Consider the following 16,086-nt stretch of genomic DNA (forward strand, 5'->3'; position numbering starts at 1 on the left):
GGGGGGTCAGGGGTGTGAGGAAGATTAGCCCTGAGCTAACATCTGATGCCAATCCTCCTTTTTTTGCTGAGGAAGATTGGCCCTGGACTAACATCCGTGCCCATCTTCCTCTACTTTATATGGGATGCCACCATAGCATGGCCTGACAAGTAGTGGGTCGGTGCGTGCCTGGGATCTGAACCCACGAACCCCAGGCCACCGCAGTGGAGCACACATACTTAAGCACTATGCCACCGGGCCCGCCCCTTAAAAACTCTTTCTTAATTCACATTCATCAAATCATTCCAGTTTTTCTTTTCTGAATGAAACTGATGCTATTTGAAATATTAGTACAGCATGAATTTCTGTTAAATATTATCTAGTGACTTGTACTATTAAATTATAAAGGTGTTCTAACAGGAAATACTTGGAGCCTCACTATAAGAGAATCACACTTCAGATATGGTAAACATTTTAAATCCTTAATATTCAGTGTTTTACTATACTAAAATTAAACATGCTAAAAGCTAAAATATAGCAGAATACCTAAAACTCAATCAATATAATCAAACTTTTCTCACTTTTACTAAAGGACTAACATTCCATAAACCTCTGATAGTTTTTCACCAGCTTTCATATATATAAAGCACTTTTCACCTATTTTGTCTTTTCTGCCAAACTTCAGTGTTCTCTTTCCAACAACCACATAAGCCCTATATTCAATTTATCGAAATGTTTTTAGATGAGATTTAGCAATATATAAAGCTAAAAATGAAAAGATATACAGGTCTCAATATTTATAGCTATGTTGACTATTTTGTCAGTTTATTTAACCATCAAAGGCTTTAGCAAGAATTACCTTCACATTCAGACAAAGTAATAATAATGATTTATTTTGCTATAAGGAATAAGGCAAGAATCAAGCTTTATTTTTTTTATTTTTTATTTTTGGATATAACTCAATACTATTTTCCCCCAATGATTTGAAATGTCATCTTTATTATACATAAAAACCATATACAAAAATTCCTTTTGGGATTTTTTTCTGGATTCTCATGTCTCTTTCTTTGTTCTATGGCTCTATTTATATACTGCACCAAACTTTTAATTAATGAAGTTTTATAAAGCAAGTTATCATTATTGTTTTATTATTATTTATAATAATATTTTTTAAAATTATTATGAAGTCTTTTGATGCCTGGTAGACCTCTGCTTCTCATTCCTCTCCTTTTTTAGAATATTCAAGACTATTCTTATCTGCTTATTTTTCCATTAAAAATTATGAAATAAGTGTGCCAAGATTTTTAAAGTATTATTGATATTTTATTGTGATCATACATTTTTAGATTAAGTTAGGGAGAACTGATCTCACTATAATACTGAGGCTTCCCATCCAAGAACAGGTCTCTTAATTATGTCTCAGTTCATAATTCTTTAAGTAAAAAATTCTATCAAGTAACTATCAATATTCAAATATCTATCAATATTGCAAAAGGGATGCTTGCAAAATGATTTTCTTATCTACCAAACCTAAGAGTAAATATTCTCCTTGAGTCAATATCAAGAGATGTTCACAGATACCTTCTCCTTTAAGAGCCAACTATGGTTGATGAAAGATACTTTATATTTTTATTAGATTGCCATGAAACAAATGTTTAACTTTCCTCAAAAGGCTACAAATTATGTTTGTCAACCTTCTAGCTGGATTGAGGAAATATCTATTACAAACTAGTTGCAAGGATGGGGAGTGGGAAGGAGGCATAGAAATTATATAAGATCAAAGCTCTATCCTCAAATGGCTTTCAATCTAAGTAGAAAAATAAGAAAACATAAGAAACAGGGACAGGACCACCTTCTTCATTTCTTTTGCTTAAAATTTTTCCCTCATAACCCCATTTTAAGAAGCAAAACACACACACACACACACACACACAGGGAAAATATGGCTAACTCCTCTGGGAAAGTCAACCTCTTATGCTAGTAGATCTCTGAAATAATCATTTAGAGAATGGCATTTTCTAGAAAGTTATAATTTGTAAGAATAAGGTATCCAGGAGTAAAAGTCTATAAGACTGCTTACAGAGTTAGTTAAGGGTGGTTAATGGTGGTTAGTTAATGGTGGTTCACTCTTAGAAAATGAACCAACTCCTGAGGTAATGCATAACTGCCAGCATAATGCAGAAATATAAGATTTTAACTGTAACTCAAACCTTCCCTCACTATGGAGCATAGCTTTAATGAGTCCTACAAAATAAGTCCAGCATTTAGATTACAGTTTCAGTTTCAGTAATAGTTGAAAAGATCAGAGAGATATAAATATATTATTGAATCTGAAAGGCAGAAAAACAATAGGTTGAAATCACACCAAGTTCCTGCATATTACATCCTAAAAAGAAGATATAATAAAATCTCAAAGCATCTTAGAGTACTGATTTTCTACCATAAAAGATAACTTTGGAATCATTATGATTATGTAATATACCATCAGTCCTGAATCCATGACCTCTCTGTCCAGTAAAAGCATTTGGGAAACTTGGAATGCAGGGACAGCAGTCATTTTTTGCAGTTATCAGGTAGATTTCTAAGCTTTATAATCAAGGTAGACAGTGATGAGTAAAGCAATACATTTTATTGCTCCTTCTGCCTCCATTTCTTTATTTTTTATTTTTTTTTTTTTTAAAGATTTTATTTATTTTATTTTTTCCCCCCAAAGCCCCAGTAGATAGTTGTATGTCATAGCTGCACATCCTTCTAGTTGCTGTATGTGGGACTCGGCCTCAGGATGGACGGAGAAGTGGTGCCTCGATGCGCACCCGGGATCCGAACCCGGGCCGCCAGCATTGCAGTGCGCGCACTTAACCACCAAGCCACAGGGCCGGCCCTGCCTCCATTTCTTTAAAATAAATCCTGGTCCAGACCTCAAAACTTTTGTTTCCAAAGGAAAAAAAGTCCAGGGATAAGCTTGGGCAATAGCTCACATTACAGACAAAAGAAAACATCCTGTGGTAAGCCTTCATTCTATTTACCACAACACCCACTTTCTCATTGTTGTATTTTATTTCATGCTTTTTTGATTGTCATCAATCAGAAGGACAATTCCATCCTTTGTTCGATAACTGGTCTATCCTTCGAAAAGTGAAGAGCTCACTGAAACAGAAGCTGCAGCAGTTGAGACCCAGGTCACAAGCGTGAATGAGACAAAGTGAGAAATGGCTCTGAAGCTTAACAAGCCAAGAAATACTAGACACAGGTGATGCAGAACAAGCAGAAGGACACAGTAAGGATAATAAAGCTTCATATTCAAAATAGTAGAAAGATCAAACTGAAAAAATAGCAAACATTTTTTAAATGGAGTTTTTCTACTTTTAAAAACAATTAGTATATGATTTATTTGCACAAAAAAAAAGTCTTCTGAGTCATAATAGCAGATCCACTAGATCACAATTTGTGGATAAACCATTAGAATTAGCACAGCAGAGTTTCCTGTCTGACATTCTTCTGCAACTAGATACAAATCTTTGATAATCACAAAACGAATTTTTATATGGAAATGGATGTCAAGTGGGTTTTTTAAAAGTCTTTAAAGTAGCTTAAATCAACTTAACATCTCATACTTATTCCCTTTCAAAATTTCTTTTCTCCCTTCTTTTTTACAAAACATAGAAGGGAAACAAGGGAAAGGGGGGCTCTGCATTATAAAATCCACTACTACACCTGGGATAAGAAGCATTCCAAAAGATTTCAAAAGAAAAGGAAAATAAAGAAAATGGCAGACAATTATTTTGTAATACACGTGCACTCGAGTTTTGGCTGTTTTATCTACACACAGAGTTAAAACTGTACAAGCTCCAGGAGTTCCATTCTGAAAATATGCCCTGCCCTAAAGACTAAACAAAAAAATTTTACCATAGTAGTTCCAAAGAAGAAGATCCTACACTTTCCCCAAATGTCAAACCAAAAAACCTAAGTATCACTCTGATTCTTCCTTTTCCTCTACCTCCCATTTCCTCCCATCAAGCTGTCTTGAAATATTTCCAAGTCATCTATTCATCTCCACTGCCACTGGGCAGTCCAATGCATCTGCATTTTTAGATTAAACTTCTATAACAGCCTCCTAGCTGATCTCTCTGTTTCTACTCTTGTCTTCTTAGCCTCCAAAAGGCAGCACGTACGATTCTCTTAAGTTAAATCTCATCACACCATTCTTCCACTAAAACCTTTACAAGCTTCCTATTTCATCCAAAATGAAATTCAAACTCCTCACCATGACCTTCCATGATCTAGATCCTGCCTGATTCTGCAAGCTCACCTCATATCACTCTTCTTCTCCATCACACATTCCAGGTATATCTATCTTTTTGACCCTCAAGTTATGCTCTCTCCTACTTTACAGGCTTTGCATTTTCTGTTCTTTCTTCTTGGAAAAATCTTCTCTCAACTCTTAGATTTTTTTGTTTTTAGGATTTGAAGAACACGTTGTCGTAAAAAATTCAAATACCAAAAAGCAAACAGAAAGAAACAACTACCACCTAGAGAGAATTACCATTAATAATCCTTTTCTGCATCTCTCTATGGATATATGTGCTATTATATACTGTATATATAACTAGTTTTCCAGAAATTCCAACTCTTTCCACGCTGGTTCTTTCTCATACTTTAGTTCTCCACTCCAATACCCCCTCAAAAGAGGCCTTCCAGGACCATCCTAAAGTAGCCTTTTCCTTTCATCACCCCATTCATTTTCTTCATAGCACTTATCTCTCTCTAAATTAACTATGCTTGTTTACTCGTCTCTCACTTTTTATCTCCAACCCCAATAGAACGTAAGCTCCATGAGGGCAGAGATCTCTTTTTGTGTGTGTGTGTGTGAGGAAGATCAGCCCTGAGCTAACATTCATGCCAATCCTCCTCTTTTTGCTAAGGAGGACTGGCCCTGACCTAACATCTATTGCCAGTCCTCCTCCTTTTTTTCCCTTTTTCTCCCCAAAGCCCCAGTAGATAGTTGTCATAGTTGCACATCCTGCTAGTTGCTGTATGTGGGACACCGCCTCAGCATGGCCGGACAAGCAGTGCATCGGTGCGCGCCCAGGATCCGAATCTCCGAACCCAGGCCGCCAGTAGCGGAGTGCACGCACTTAACCGCTAAGCCACGGGGCCGGCCCCGAGGGCAGAGATCTTGCCACGACTTTCTCAATCACTAGGGTCTAGCCCAATACCTCACATATCGCAGGTGCTCAATGTTTACTGAATGAACAGATGATGGCTTTGATTAGTATTTATAGGTTGCCAAATCCTAAATTTCTATCTCCCATTCAAATTTCTCTCCAGAGCTTCATACTCATATTTAAGCATTCTACTGGGCAGCTCTATTTGGATAGAACATAGGTATTTTAGTCCCAGTGGGTCACCAAACCTGCTCCTCCTCATGTTGTTCCCTATTTAGATGAATGACACTACCACCAACCAAATTTCCCAAGCCTTAAACCTGAATTTTATCCTTGATGTAATTCTTCTCTTTCACCCCATATCTAACCAATCACCAAGAGCCTTTCTATATTACCTCAATTCTACCTCCTAAATCTCTTCAATCCGTCCACTTCATTCAGCCCATCTGCTTGTCTTCAACCCTGCTACCACTACTCAAGTGCAAATCACCATCAATCATTTCTCCCCTCGACAACTATAATAACCTTCTAACTAGAGGCTCCAGATCCATTCTTATTCCTCTCTAATTTATTTTCCATGCTGTAACCTCAGTGGTATTTTCAAAATAACAATATGATCATGTCATATTCCTTCTTAAAAATCTTCAATGGCTTCCCACTACCCTTAAAGCCTAAAAATCTTATCATGGACTATAAGGCCTCCAAGAAATATCCCTTGCCTAATTATCCAGACTTTTCTCTATAATCCAACCTTTGGCCTTCTTTCATTTCTTTAAACCTACCATGCTCTATCCTCCCTCAGGGCCTTCAAATATGCTGTACCTTCTGTCTAAAACAGTACCCACCATGTCACACCACTCTTGATATACATACTCATCCTTCAGGTCTCAAACTCAAACATCACTTCCTCAGGAAGGCTATGGTAAGCAGAATTCTAAAGATATCCCTCTCTCTCCCCAAGATTTCCATCTTCTGGTTACGCAGTTAAACAGTAATCTAAGTACTGCTGTGAAGGGACTTGTCAGATATAATTAAGTATTACTGAGTTGATTTGAAGATAGGGTGATTATCCTGGATTATCTTGGTGAGTCTCATATAATCAGTTAAGCCCTTAAAAGCAGAGCTTTTACCCCGGCAGAGGGCAGAATAGAAAGTTAGAGAGATGCAGCAGAAGTTGGCCTGGAAGCATGACCCCTCCTCCGAAAGACTCCAGATAAGACCCCAGGCCAGGTGATAACCTTGATTGTAGCCTGTAAGACCCTAAGCAGAGACCCCAGTCAAGCCACTTGAATTTCTGACCTATACAACTGTGATATAATAAATAGGTGTTGCTTTAAGCCACTAAATTTGTGGTAGCAATAGAAAATGAATACAAAGGCCCTTCCCTGATCCCCACCTCCACCCAGACTGTGTTAGGGCCCCTGTTAAATGCGGCCATAGCATTTGGCACTTCTCTTAATATTCACATACTTATTATTTAATTTAATGTATGCAGTCTAAAATCTACAGTCAGAGATTTTGTATTTTTGTGTACCATACACCATTATAATCCAACGTCTACACAACTGCTACCTATAAATGTTTGTTGATTGAACGACCACATTTTTCATTCAATTGTCTCTCAAAATTCTCAATCACAACACACCTTCTGTAAAATGCTATATTATAAAAGATTTCTATAATAAGGGTCAATTGCTTTATAGCAGTGACTAAAAAGAGGGGAAGTAAAGTGGGATGAATGGAATATATTCAGAATCATTGGGGCAGTTGCTCTCTTTGTTTTACAAACCATCCCTCACTTTCCACTACCCACAATCTGACATGCCCACTCCATGCCCAATACCCTTAAGGGAGCATGACCATATATTAGAGAATCACAAAAGATTGCCATATAGAGCCATTATTACCAATATCACTGGGCCATATTCCTCAGGTATTTTGGACTGCAAATAAAGGTCTAAAACAACTGTTCTACTTTTTTAAAGAAATATTTTTCAAACTGCAAAAAATATGCAAATTTATTCAGTCTGAGACATTACTATTTCATAATAAAAAAGAGACTGAATATATTAAAACTATCTGGTCAGAAAGAGGAAAGGTCAACAAAAAGAATAATTTACTTACATTAAAGGGAAAGCAAAAAATGGGAGTGTCATGGCAAGTCTTGCTGTAAGTTCATCAGGAAGATACCACAAGTATACAATTAAACATGTAAACAGATAGAGAATTGAGGAGTAGAGAATTAATCTTCCAACCCATAATTTTTGTAATCTCTGATTTTTTTCCCTAAATTCTTCCAAAGCTTGAATTTCCTGTTAAGAGAAAATTATTCTAGATTATCTCAAATTTCATAAGGAAATTGAAATCTTAACAAAAATTTAACATGATAGAAAGGTTATATAGAAAAAACTCATAAAATTCAATGAAATATAATATCTTAATATTTTAAAACAGAATATGAAAAAGAAAACAAAAAATGAAGATAAATACATGAAAATGCCTATTCTGACAAATCACTTGTTTAAAAGCAAAATTAAAATACTATTTTTAACCTGTCAAATTAGCAAACATCAGACGCATAAAATTGGCATCAATAAATAGTATTTGTTAAATCAAACAAGTAATAATTCTTCCTGTATAAGGCCTAAAAAAAATCTGGCTATAAAAAGAAAGAATTAATAAAAATTCAAAGTGACTCATACTAGTTTGTTTCAATCTATTCATCACTCTCAATATTCCCAAGGAATAACCACTTTTGATAATGATAGAAAGTATAAAAAGCTGTGAAGTTTGTAAACTGACAAAAACTGTCATAGACTACTTTATAATCTACTTTATCCTATCCGTAGCATTGATTTACACCACGCTGTAGATCTAATTTCATTCTAACAGGCTCTGTTACTTGACACAGACTTCTTAAGTCACTGACAGACTTTGGATTTTTTCAAGGTGATGTAACATTAAAGTTCTCAGGTTTACTCTTTATCATCTCTAAATTCCCACACGCAATCTGGACTCCAAAATAATATATACAATAATATATACTAAGATAATATTTACATAACACCTAAAACAAATTAAAACACCCCAGAGCCAAGGAACATACCTTATCTATATTTTCCAGAACTTCTACAGTGGAAGGTTTCGTCTGTTATAGAAAGAGAAATCAGAGAGAACATTAAAACTTGTTACTGCAAACTTAGAAACACTTTGATTTATGTAATCATAAACGGGTTTACCATTCTTAACCCCAACAGAACATACTTTTATAGAGAGAAACAAATTTTTTCTTCAAGAAAAGTTTTCTTAGATAGTATTACTCAAAAGAATTCACATATTAAAAAATTCAAGACTAAAGATGGTCTGATTTGCTACTGCTAAAAGTTCACTTAGAACTCTGGAGGTCAAAATCAATAGATTACCTCCCTTCTGAATTCCTAAAATACTTTTCTGAAGATCAGATTTTAAAAGGGCATCTTAGAATACTTCATTATTGTTTGTCAAAGATATTTTTTATACCACCTAGAATAAAAACAAGCCAAATGGCTCATACTTGAGAAAATATTTACCAATCATATACTTAATAATCTAAGAAGGTAATGAATATCAATTCATTGTAGTTCCCACACGAGTTGTTAACGTAAGGTTGAACCATATGAAATTGCTGTTTATGTAAGTCAAAGCTGTTGAATACTGGCAATTTCATATGGTTCAACCTAACACTGAAGACAAAAGAAGAATAGATAAATTTGATCCTTAAGCAGAATTGTAATAAGGTTATAAAGAGGAGGGGTCAATGTAATGCCAATCCAAAACACAGCAGTTCCAGCAATAGTCCAAAAACTAAATTGTGCACGAAGTATTGCTAGACTCCATTATTATGGTAAAAAGGAGTCAAAAAATAAGCAAAGTAGTTTGTCCTAAACTACATTATCTCCTCTTACATTAGAGAAGGGCATTTATCAACATATTTTATATTTTCTAGCTCTAAATTTGAGATACTTCCTCTAAGGGCTTAACCAATAAAATCAAACTGCATTTTTAATTTTATTTAACCTACAATTCCTAAAAGTATATTTAGTGTGACTTCAGTAAATATTTGTGACAAGCTTTAAGCAAAAAGATAACAGCCTGTAAAAATGTAAGTATTGTATAGAATACTTAATTTCAACTATCTTTCAAATAATATTGAAATTTAGGCAGTATGAGAAGAAAACAAGAAAAAAATAATCATTTGTACAGAAATACATAGAGAAATAAAAATACTTCATAAGTCAAAGAGAAATAATTCTGTTAAACAGAGACATTAGACATCTATATAGCAAGTAAAGCTATTCAAGTCCAAATAATTCATAAGAGAAGAAAGAAAAATATATATATACAGAGTCAGAGATAATATCAAATTACAACTCAAGTCTACACCACAAAGGAGACTTTTACAAATAGCTTAATGTGACAATTTTATATTAGACTAATTACTGGCTGTAAAGAAAAGTAACTTACCCTCCATCGAGAAAATAATCCACCCATCTTTTATTTGTAGAAATTGGGCACAATGATAAATATCATCAATTGTCCAAAGGAATTCACAGCTAGAAATAAAGCGAGTATTTAAAAAATGTACGTTAAACATACAGCAAACTCACTATAAAATTTAGATGTTGCAATACTGCCTAAAAATACTGTAAAGTATTAATTTTTTTAGACTCCCTTTATGTGGAATTTTAATTCAGACAGTCTTAGGATAGAATCCACCTTTTACAAAATCCTTTCTTCTAAGCCAGGACATATTTAAAAGTGAAAATAAAGCTGAAAAAGCTTTTTCACTGGGAAGGCAATTTAGAAGTGTATATTCATACCACTTTGCGCTTTCTGTTCTTTAAAGTAGGTCCCCTATGTTGTTCTTCTAAGCAAAGTTTTACTATACTACTTTCATTCTACATGCTTTTAAATACTACCATTTCTATCATTCAGCTAAATTAGTTACTTGGAATAAGAAATGTTTTACAATGTACAGAATAACATCACATTAAAAGTAATAATAGAAAGCCAACTGGATTTTGAATAAGAAAATAAGGGTTACAAGGCTACCTGTGACCTTGAGCAAATCATTTAATGTTTCTGAGCCTTAATTTTCTTTTCTGTAAATTAGAGTTAATACTACCACTTTCCACAGGTGAGCCTTCATTATTACCATTTTACAGATAAGAAAATTAAGTGAAAAGATGTTTAGTGATTAGCCCAATAGCTCAGAAGAAACATGGCCCAAAGCTGCTCTATTTTCAGACTTCTGATCTATTCACTACTGTTCAACACCCAAATAAACATTTCGCTCTGAAATTGTGTCTAAGTCCCTCACGTTAGTTGACCTTCATGTGAGCTGGCTGTATAGTCCCTTCTTTTATTGTTTTTCTATGACTCTCAAATGTATTGTAATATTACTGTATGTATGAAAATGTCTGCAGTATTATATTCTAAATCAATTTACCAGTCAATAATTAAATAAATTTTTATTCTTCTAAGTTGAAATAGTGAAACTACACTTTCAAAGTTATATATTTTTACCAGGTTATAGTTATATACTGCCAATGTATAAAATTACTTCATTTCCACTAAAAAAAGTTAGGCCATAATTCTTACGATTTTTAAAACCATAAATGTAATCACAAAATAATGCCAGTGCCACATAAGTACATTCACTCTGCAGCTCTATTTACAGGTTGAAATTAGTATAAGGCATACCTACCTTGGACTTTCTTGGTTAAAGAAGTGACAAAGAGCCTAATTATGAAATACTTTCATTTACAAAGTAACTTTTAGGGACAGATATACCTATATTCTGTCCTGAAAAATTCTGAACTTTATAAATATAATGAATGTTATAAGCCACATTTAAAATGCAACCTAAATATTAATCCTTCAATATTAACTCAGTATTCAAATTTCTAAAATTCGGTTGTAAGAAATCTTGGAACTCTACTGAATCAAAGTACAAATTTCTGAATTAGGACATTAAATGGATCTTAAAACCTCCTTAAGATGCTAAAAATAATCACCAAGAAAGGTAACCAGGGAAAGGAGATTCAGATGAAGCACTTAACTTGGTATTTTCTAAATATACATCATCCCACTATTTTGGAACTAATATAAGGTGTCTAGCACAGTGTTTTATACACAATTGACCTACACATTTTGTGTTGTAACAGAGTTATATGCCTTCAAGTTAAGTTTGTAGCCATCACAAATCAGAATTTTTAATATTTGAAAATAATGATAACATCAGGTAAACACTTGCTAAGCACTTAATCTCTAGCAGGCCTGAAACAAATGCTTTACATGAATTTTATCATTTAGATGCTACTATCGCTCCATTTTACAAATGAGGAAACTGAGGCTAGGGAAGTGAAGTAATATGCTAAAGTCTCAACGATAGTAAGCAGCAAAGCCAGACAGTATTTTCGTTTTGATTTTTTAAAAAGCAACCACCTATTTCCAATAACACAAAATCAGAAATAAAGTCTCCTTTACAGAGATTAGATTGGAATATTTATACATAAAATATAGGAAAGCACCCCGACATTCTCAAATGGCTGGTAAATGCAGCTACTGAGGTGGAAAGTGAGTTATAAACACAAGAGACAGTGTTAGTACAGAGTATCACATAGCCCACTTCCTTCATCTGATTAAATTTGAATGCTTAAACCTGCATGGAAGAGAAGCTAAATGATTTACCAAAATCATGTAGCTCCAGCTAGGAGCAGAACTGATACTAGAAGTCTCCAAGCAGTGCCTTTACTGGTTTACTGCCCATCACTTTTAAAATAATTGTAATATGAAATATATGCATAATACTGCAATTAATACCAACTTTGACATCAATTATTTGCTTGGAGAATTGTTTTGGTGTTAACGAAACAAACTACAGCTCAGCCTTTAAGATCCCTGAAGCAGAGGATTGTGCTTTTAAATTTGTCCTCCAAAACAACATTAGGGTAATAGTCATTAAATGCTATATCCATGCTCTCAGGATCATAATCAAAGAACCAGAAAATCCTCATTGTTCCAGCAATTTTCCTTTCAAATTCTGGTATTTGTTAAAGAAGCTGATTTACCATAATACACATATAATGGCAGTACTTTCCAACAAATATAAAAGCATAACAAAATTAAAGAAATCAACTATTTCTTTATAGCTTTATTTTCATACGTCTTCTATTTTCAAACACTTTTTCCCTCTTTGCGACTTAAACATCTTAACTCCAATTGCTGTGGCCCATTACTTACTAAGAAACCTTGGGCAAATAAGTTACTTAACTTCTCAGTTACTCAATATCTTCATCTGCAAAAGAGGGATAGTTAAGGAACCTCTTGAATGTTGAAAGGCTTAAATGACATAATACATTCTGAAGTATTTACAATAGTGCCTGACACATACTAATTTCTCAATACAAATTGTTGTTTTTACTGCTGTGGCCGATTTTCTAGTTCATCTCTGCTTCCTTTCAACACACGGAAGATACATGGAAACCAAATACCTACCATTTCTTTCTGAAGCGTAAATCAATTTGCTTGCCCTTGAGTGGACAGATGGCTCAATCTCAAGTGGCTTGTCCCCAAGAACTGTTCCATGAACATGTACAGACAGTCTCTTTCTACTCTGATATCACAGTGGGACCTCACATGACTTTAAGAGCTGGGTGCATCTAATGTGTTTTTCAATAACAATGCCCACCACATTATTTGAATGTTTTCTATTAACTGCTATTCACTGTCAGGTCTGGGTGTCAGAATTTAAAATCATGGGGCATGTCATTCTTAAATTTTCACCCACTTCATGGCATATTAAAATAATGAAGTAAAAAAGGTCTGGATCCAAAATATGGCTCAACCACATACTAGCTATGTGATCTTGGGTAAATTAAACTCTTTAAGCCTCAGTTTCCACATATGTAAAGTGGTGAAAATATCTACACTTCACAGAATTGTTGTATGAATTAAATGGAATTATATATCCCTTCGTATATTTTCCAACAAATAGTAAGTGCATAATAAATTGTAGCCATTATTATTACTATTATCAGAAAACACATGTAGTACAGACAATACTTCTCATATGGACCACATTTCTTTCTAATTTCTTATGAAGAAAGGACCTGTTTCATAATTTTAAAATTGGAAAATAAAATTAGTTTGTATTTAACTGAAATTGTATTGCTCTCATTTTCCCTAGTATAAAAAATAAAGCAAAATACTTTGCAGATTCTTCCATTAAAATAATCTTGTAGGCCTTTAACAGCAAAGGAAGTTCAGTTTTACGTTTCTCAAGTTCTAAACTTAACTAGAAACTATTCAGTCACTATCAACAGTACCTCTCTAACATATTGTCTCATTCAATTTAAGATTAAAAGTGATCTGTTGTAGAACTCTAACTTTCAAATATCCTAAATGAAAAGGCAATTCTGAAATATCCCAAACCACCACATACTACTCAAAAATAAAATTATTGAAAAAAAGCAATAAAGAAGCACCTCTAAAAGCACTTCTATTATATGATGGTTAAGTTCTGGTCTTCATGGTGAGTCTATGTTCATTCTGAACTAAATACTTCCAAAAAAATGACTATTTGATTAGAAAGATTTCGATATGAAACCATACCTATTTGATAGCTATATAACTTCTTCCTTTTCTTATATTCTCTTTCAAGTTAATAACATAGAAACACTATATAAGTTTATTAATAGCATTGGGTTGATCTCAGTAGATGACAGAGAAACTTAAAATTCTAATTTTAAATGCACCACTCTTGTTTTAAAAAAATGTGTTCAAAATCAACTTGCTTCTCCTAAAATGGATCTATGGGGACTGCTGAGGACAAGAGATTAGCATTCCCTGCCAGTGTGAACATATGCCTGAAACCAAACTTACTCACATCCACAAAAACCGCCGTTGAATACGGTCAATTTTGTCAACGGTGACACCCAAGCCACAGAGAAAGGAGAAAACACAGTTGACACTAAGGGACCACAGAGCAGAAGCCAACTGGGAAAACGGGAACATGCAAAACTCAGTGAGTCATGGGTTTTACTTAGCACAGTGAGGGCACCATCAGCAAAACTAGTCCACCAATCGCAACTCTCTCTCAATCCCCATACACAATATTAAAGAATTAAAACTATTGATGTAGTTTAGATTTGCTCTTCTCCTTCTGCCATGTTTATGCCACCTATGCCCTCACCATTCCCTCTCCCCCCATCCCCCTTAGGCCGCCCACCGTCCCTCAAACAAGGACCACGGTTGTCGAGAGGCTTCTGTAAAGCAGCACAAAATCCACGCCCACACGCCTGGGCCGAGCAGCATGACACTGACAGTTTTCGGTCCCTCCAGATCTTTCCAACTCATGGCGCCTCCGCACAAACTCAGAGAAAGAAGAGACGGGTAGAACACTCAAAGCGATAGCTTAGCATAGGACCTTCTGACCCTTCGCCTAGGCATAGGCGGGCCAAAGAGCCGATGCTCAGATCCATCCAGTCACCACCCTCCCCGCCCCCCGGCATCTTCGTGAACCGAGCTGGAGAACCACCTCCCCGTGGCGGGGCGGGGGCAGAAAGGAGTCTCCAGCACTCCAGAGCCACCCCTGCCACGGTGCAGGATAATCAAGGGGACCAGGCGGCGACACTGGCGCAACGCGCTGCCGGGCAGGGGTCTGACCAGCCGGCGCCGCGGAGCTCCTAGGCCACTCGGCATGGGGCGGGGCGCCCGGGAGAGGCAAGCGGGGGGAACCGGGAGCGTATCTCCCACGGCAAAGCTCAGCGCACCTCCCCTCTGCCGAGCCCTCCCAACTGCCCTCCTGGTGAGCGCTCTACCTTCAAGAAGCGGGCAAAGCCCGGCGCTGGCGTCCACCCCAGCCAGCTTGGGCGGCCACCGCGCAGCCCGCCTCCGGAGCAGGCAGCCGCCGCCACTGACAGAGCTCCGGGCCGGGCCAACTCCTTCCCATCAAACCCCGCGCTCCCGCCGCCGGCCAATCCGCGCCGCGGCCGGCGCGCGCCGCTCCCCCGTCACGTGACTATGACTCGGGCGCGCGGTTGGGGCGGGGGAGTGGGGAGGTCGGCCCGAGGGCGCCCGTCCGTATGGCCTCCGCAGCCAAATACGGTGCTGGTCGCCGCGTCTTGGAGATGTACTGCCGTTTATTATGACTCTTACCAATGCAGTTACTTCTTCCTCTTCCTCTCCCTCCATCTTTTCTTGTCAAGCCTGCAGTACCAAGTCTCGCTGGAGAAAGAAAACCCCAAAATTGGTCCTGGTGGTCCTAGACTGCCGCGAGAGGAGAGTGGGGTTGAGGGTGAAGGTGGGTGCGTCTGGAAAGGAGTCCGTCCTGAAGAGTCCCCGAGCAGCTGTCATCCACCCGGCAGCAGAGCAAGTTAATACGACATAGCTTAGAAGAGACCCAGTTCCCAAACAAGCCAGTGGAGAAAATTCAGGGTAGACTCCAGCCAGGAGTGCTTGAGGCTTTCATCACTCCTGACGTCAAAAAGGGTCATTGGATGCCTGGACGCTTACCTCGCCGGCGTGTGGTAAACTTCAAATGTTTGAAGTTGATGTTGATTTCAAACCTGTGGATAACAACATAAGCTGAGTTTTCTACCTTAAAACTCTCACCTCAAAAACACCCCCTTCACAGGTCCTGATACGTGGGCCCACGAATAAACCACTCAGACTATATTTGCCTCAGATTCGAAATATTGGCTAAAGATCGTTTTCTAGTCACCTGGGACTGACAAGTCTAAATAACAAATGATTCTTGAACCCCACGAGGTAACTTGGAGAAAAGAAGAGAAATTTCAGCAAAAGCTTTTGTCATGTTTTACCCCTGTGACGTGTTTTAGCCTTGTGTGCAAACATTTTTTATGGAATTTAAAAATTTTTTTTAGTTACATACACATTT

The 16,086-nt window shown here is 36.7% G+C and overlaps 1 protein-coding gene across 4 annotated transcripts in view; it reads right to left on the reverse strand.

Moving 5' to 3' along the window:
* The window catches only part of LNPK (lunapark, ER junction formation factor), a 79,014-nt gene extending 63,474 nt beyond the window's left edge, over positions 1–15,540 (reverse strand). For 3 of the 4 annotated variants that reach the window (XM_087435414.1, XM_004426649.3, XM_014784641.2), the window contains exons 1-4: positions 15,008–15,135; positions 9,648–9,736; positions 8,251–8,292; positions 7,269–7,456 (exon numbers count right to left, since the gene is read on the reverse strand). In XM_087435414.1, the coding sequence (XP_087291540.1) occupies positions 7,269–7,456; positions 8,251–8,292; positions 9,648–9,674 (257 nt within the window). In that variant the 5' untranslated portion in view covers positions 9,675–9,736; positions 15,008–15,135. Of the gene's footprint in view, positions 1–7,268; positions 7,457–8,250; positions 8,293–9,647; positions 9,737–15,007; positions 15,136–15,344 lie in introns of those variants that run through there. The other variant, XM_087435413.1, reaches the window with a different exon arrangement.
* Positions 15,541–16,086: the final 546 nt, after the last annotated feature.

Source organism: Ceratotherium simum, chromosome 9, assembly GCF_057802395.1.
Source record: "Ceratotherium simum simum isolate JZ-2026a chromosome 9, ASM5780239v1, whole genome shotgun sequence".
NCBI lineage: Eukaryota > Metazoa > Chordata > Mammalia > Perissodactyla > Rhinocerotidae > Ceratotherium > Ceratotherium simum.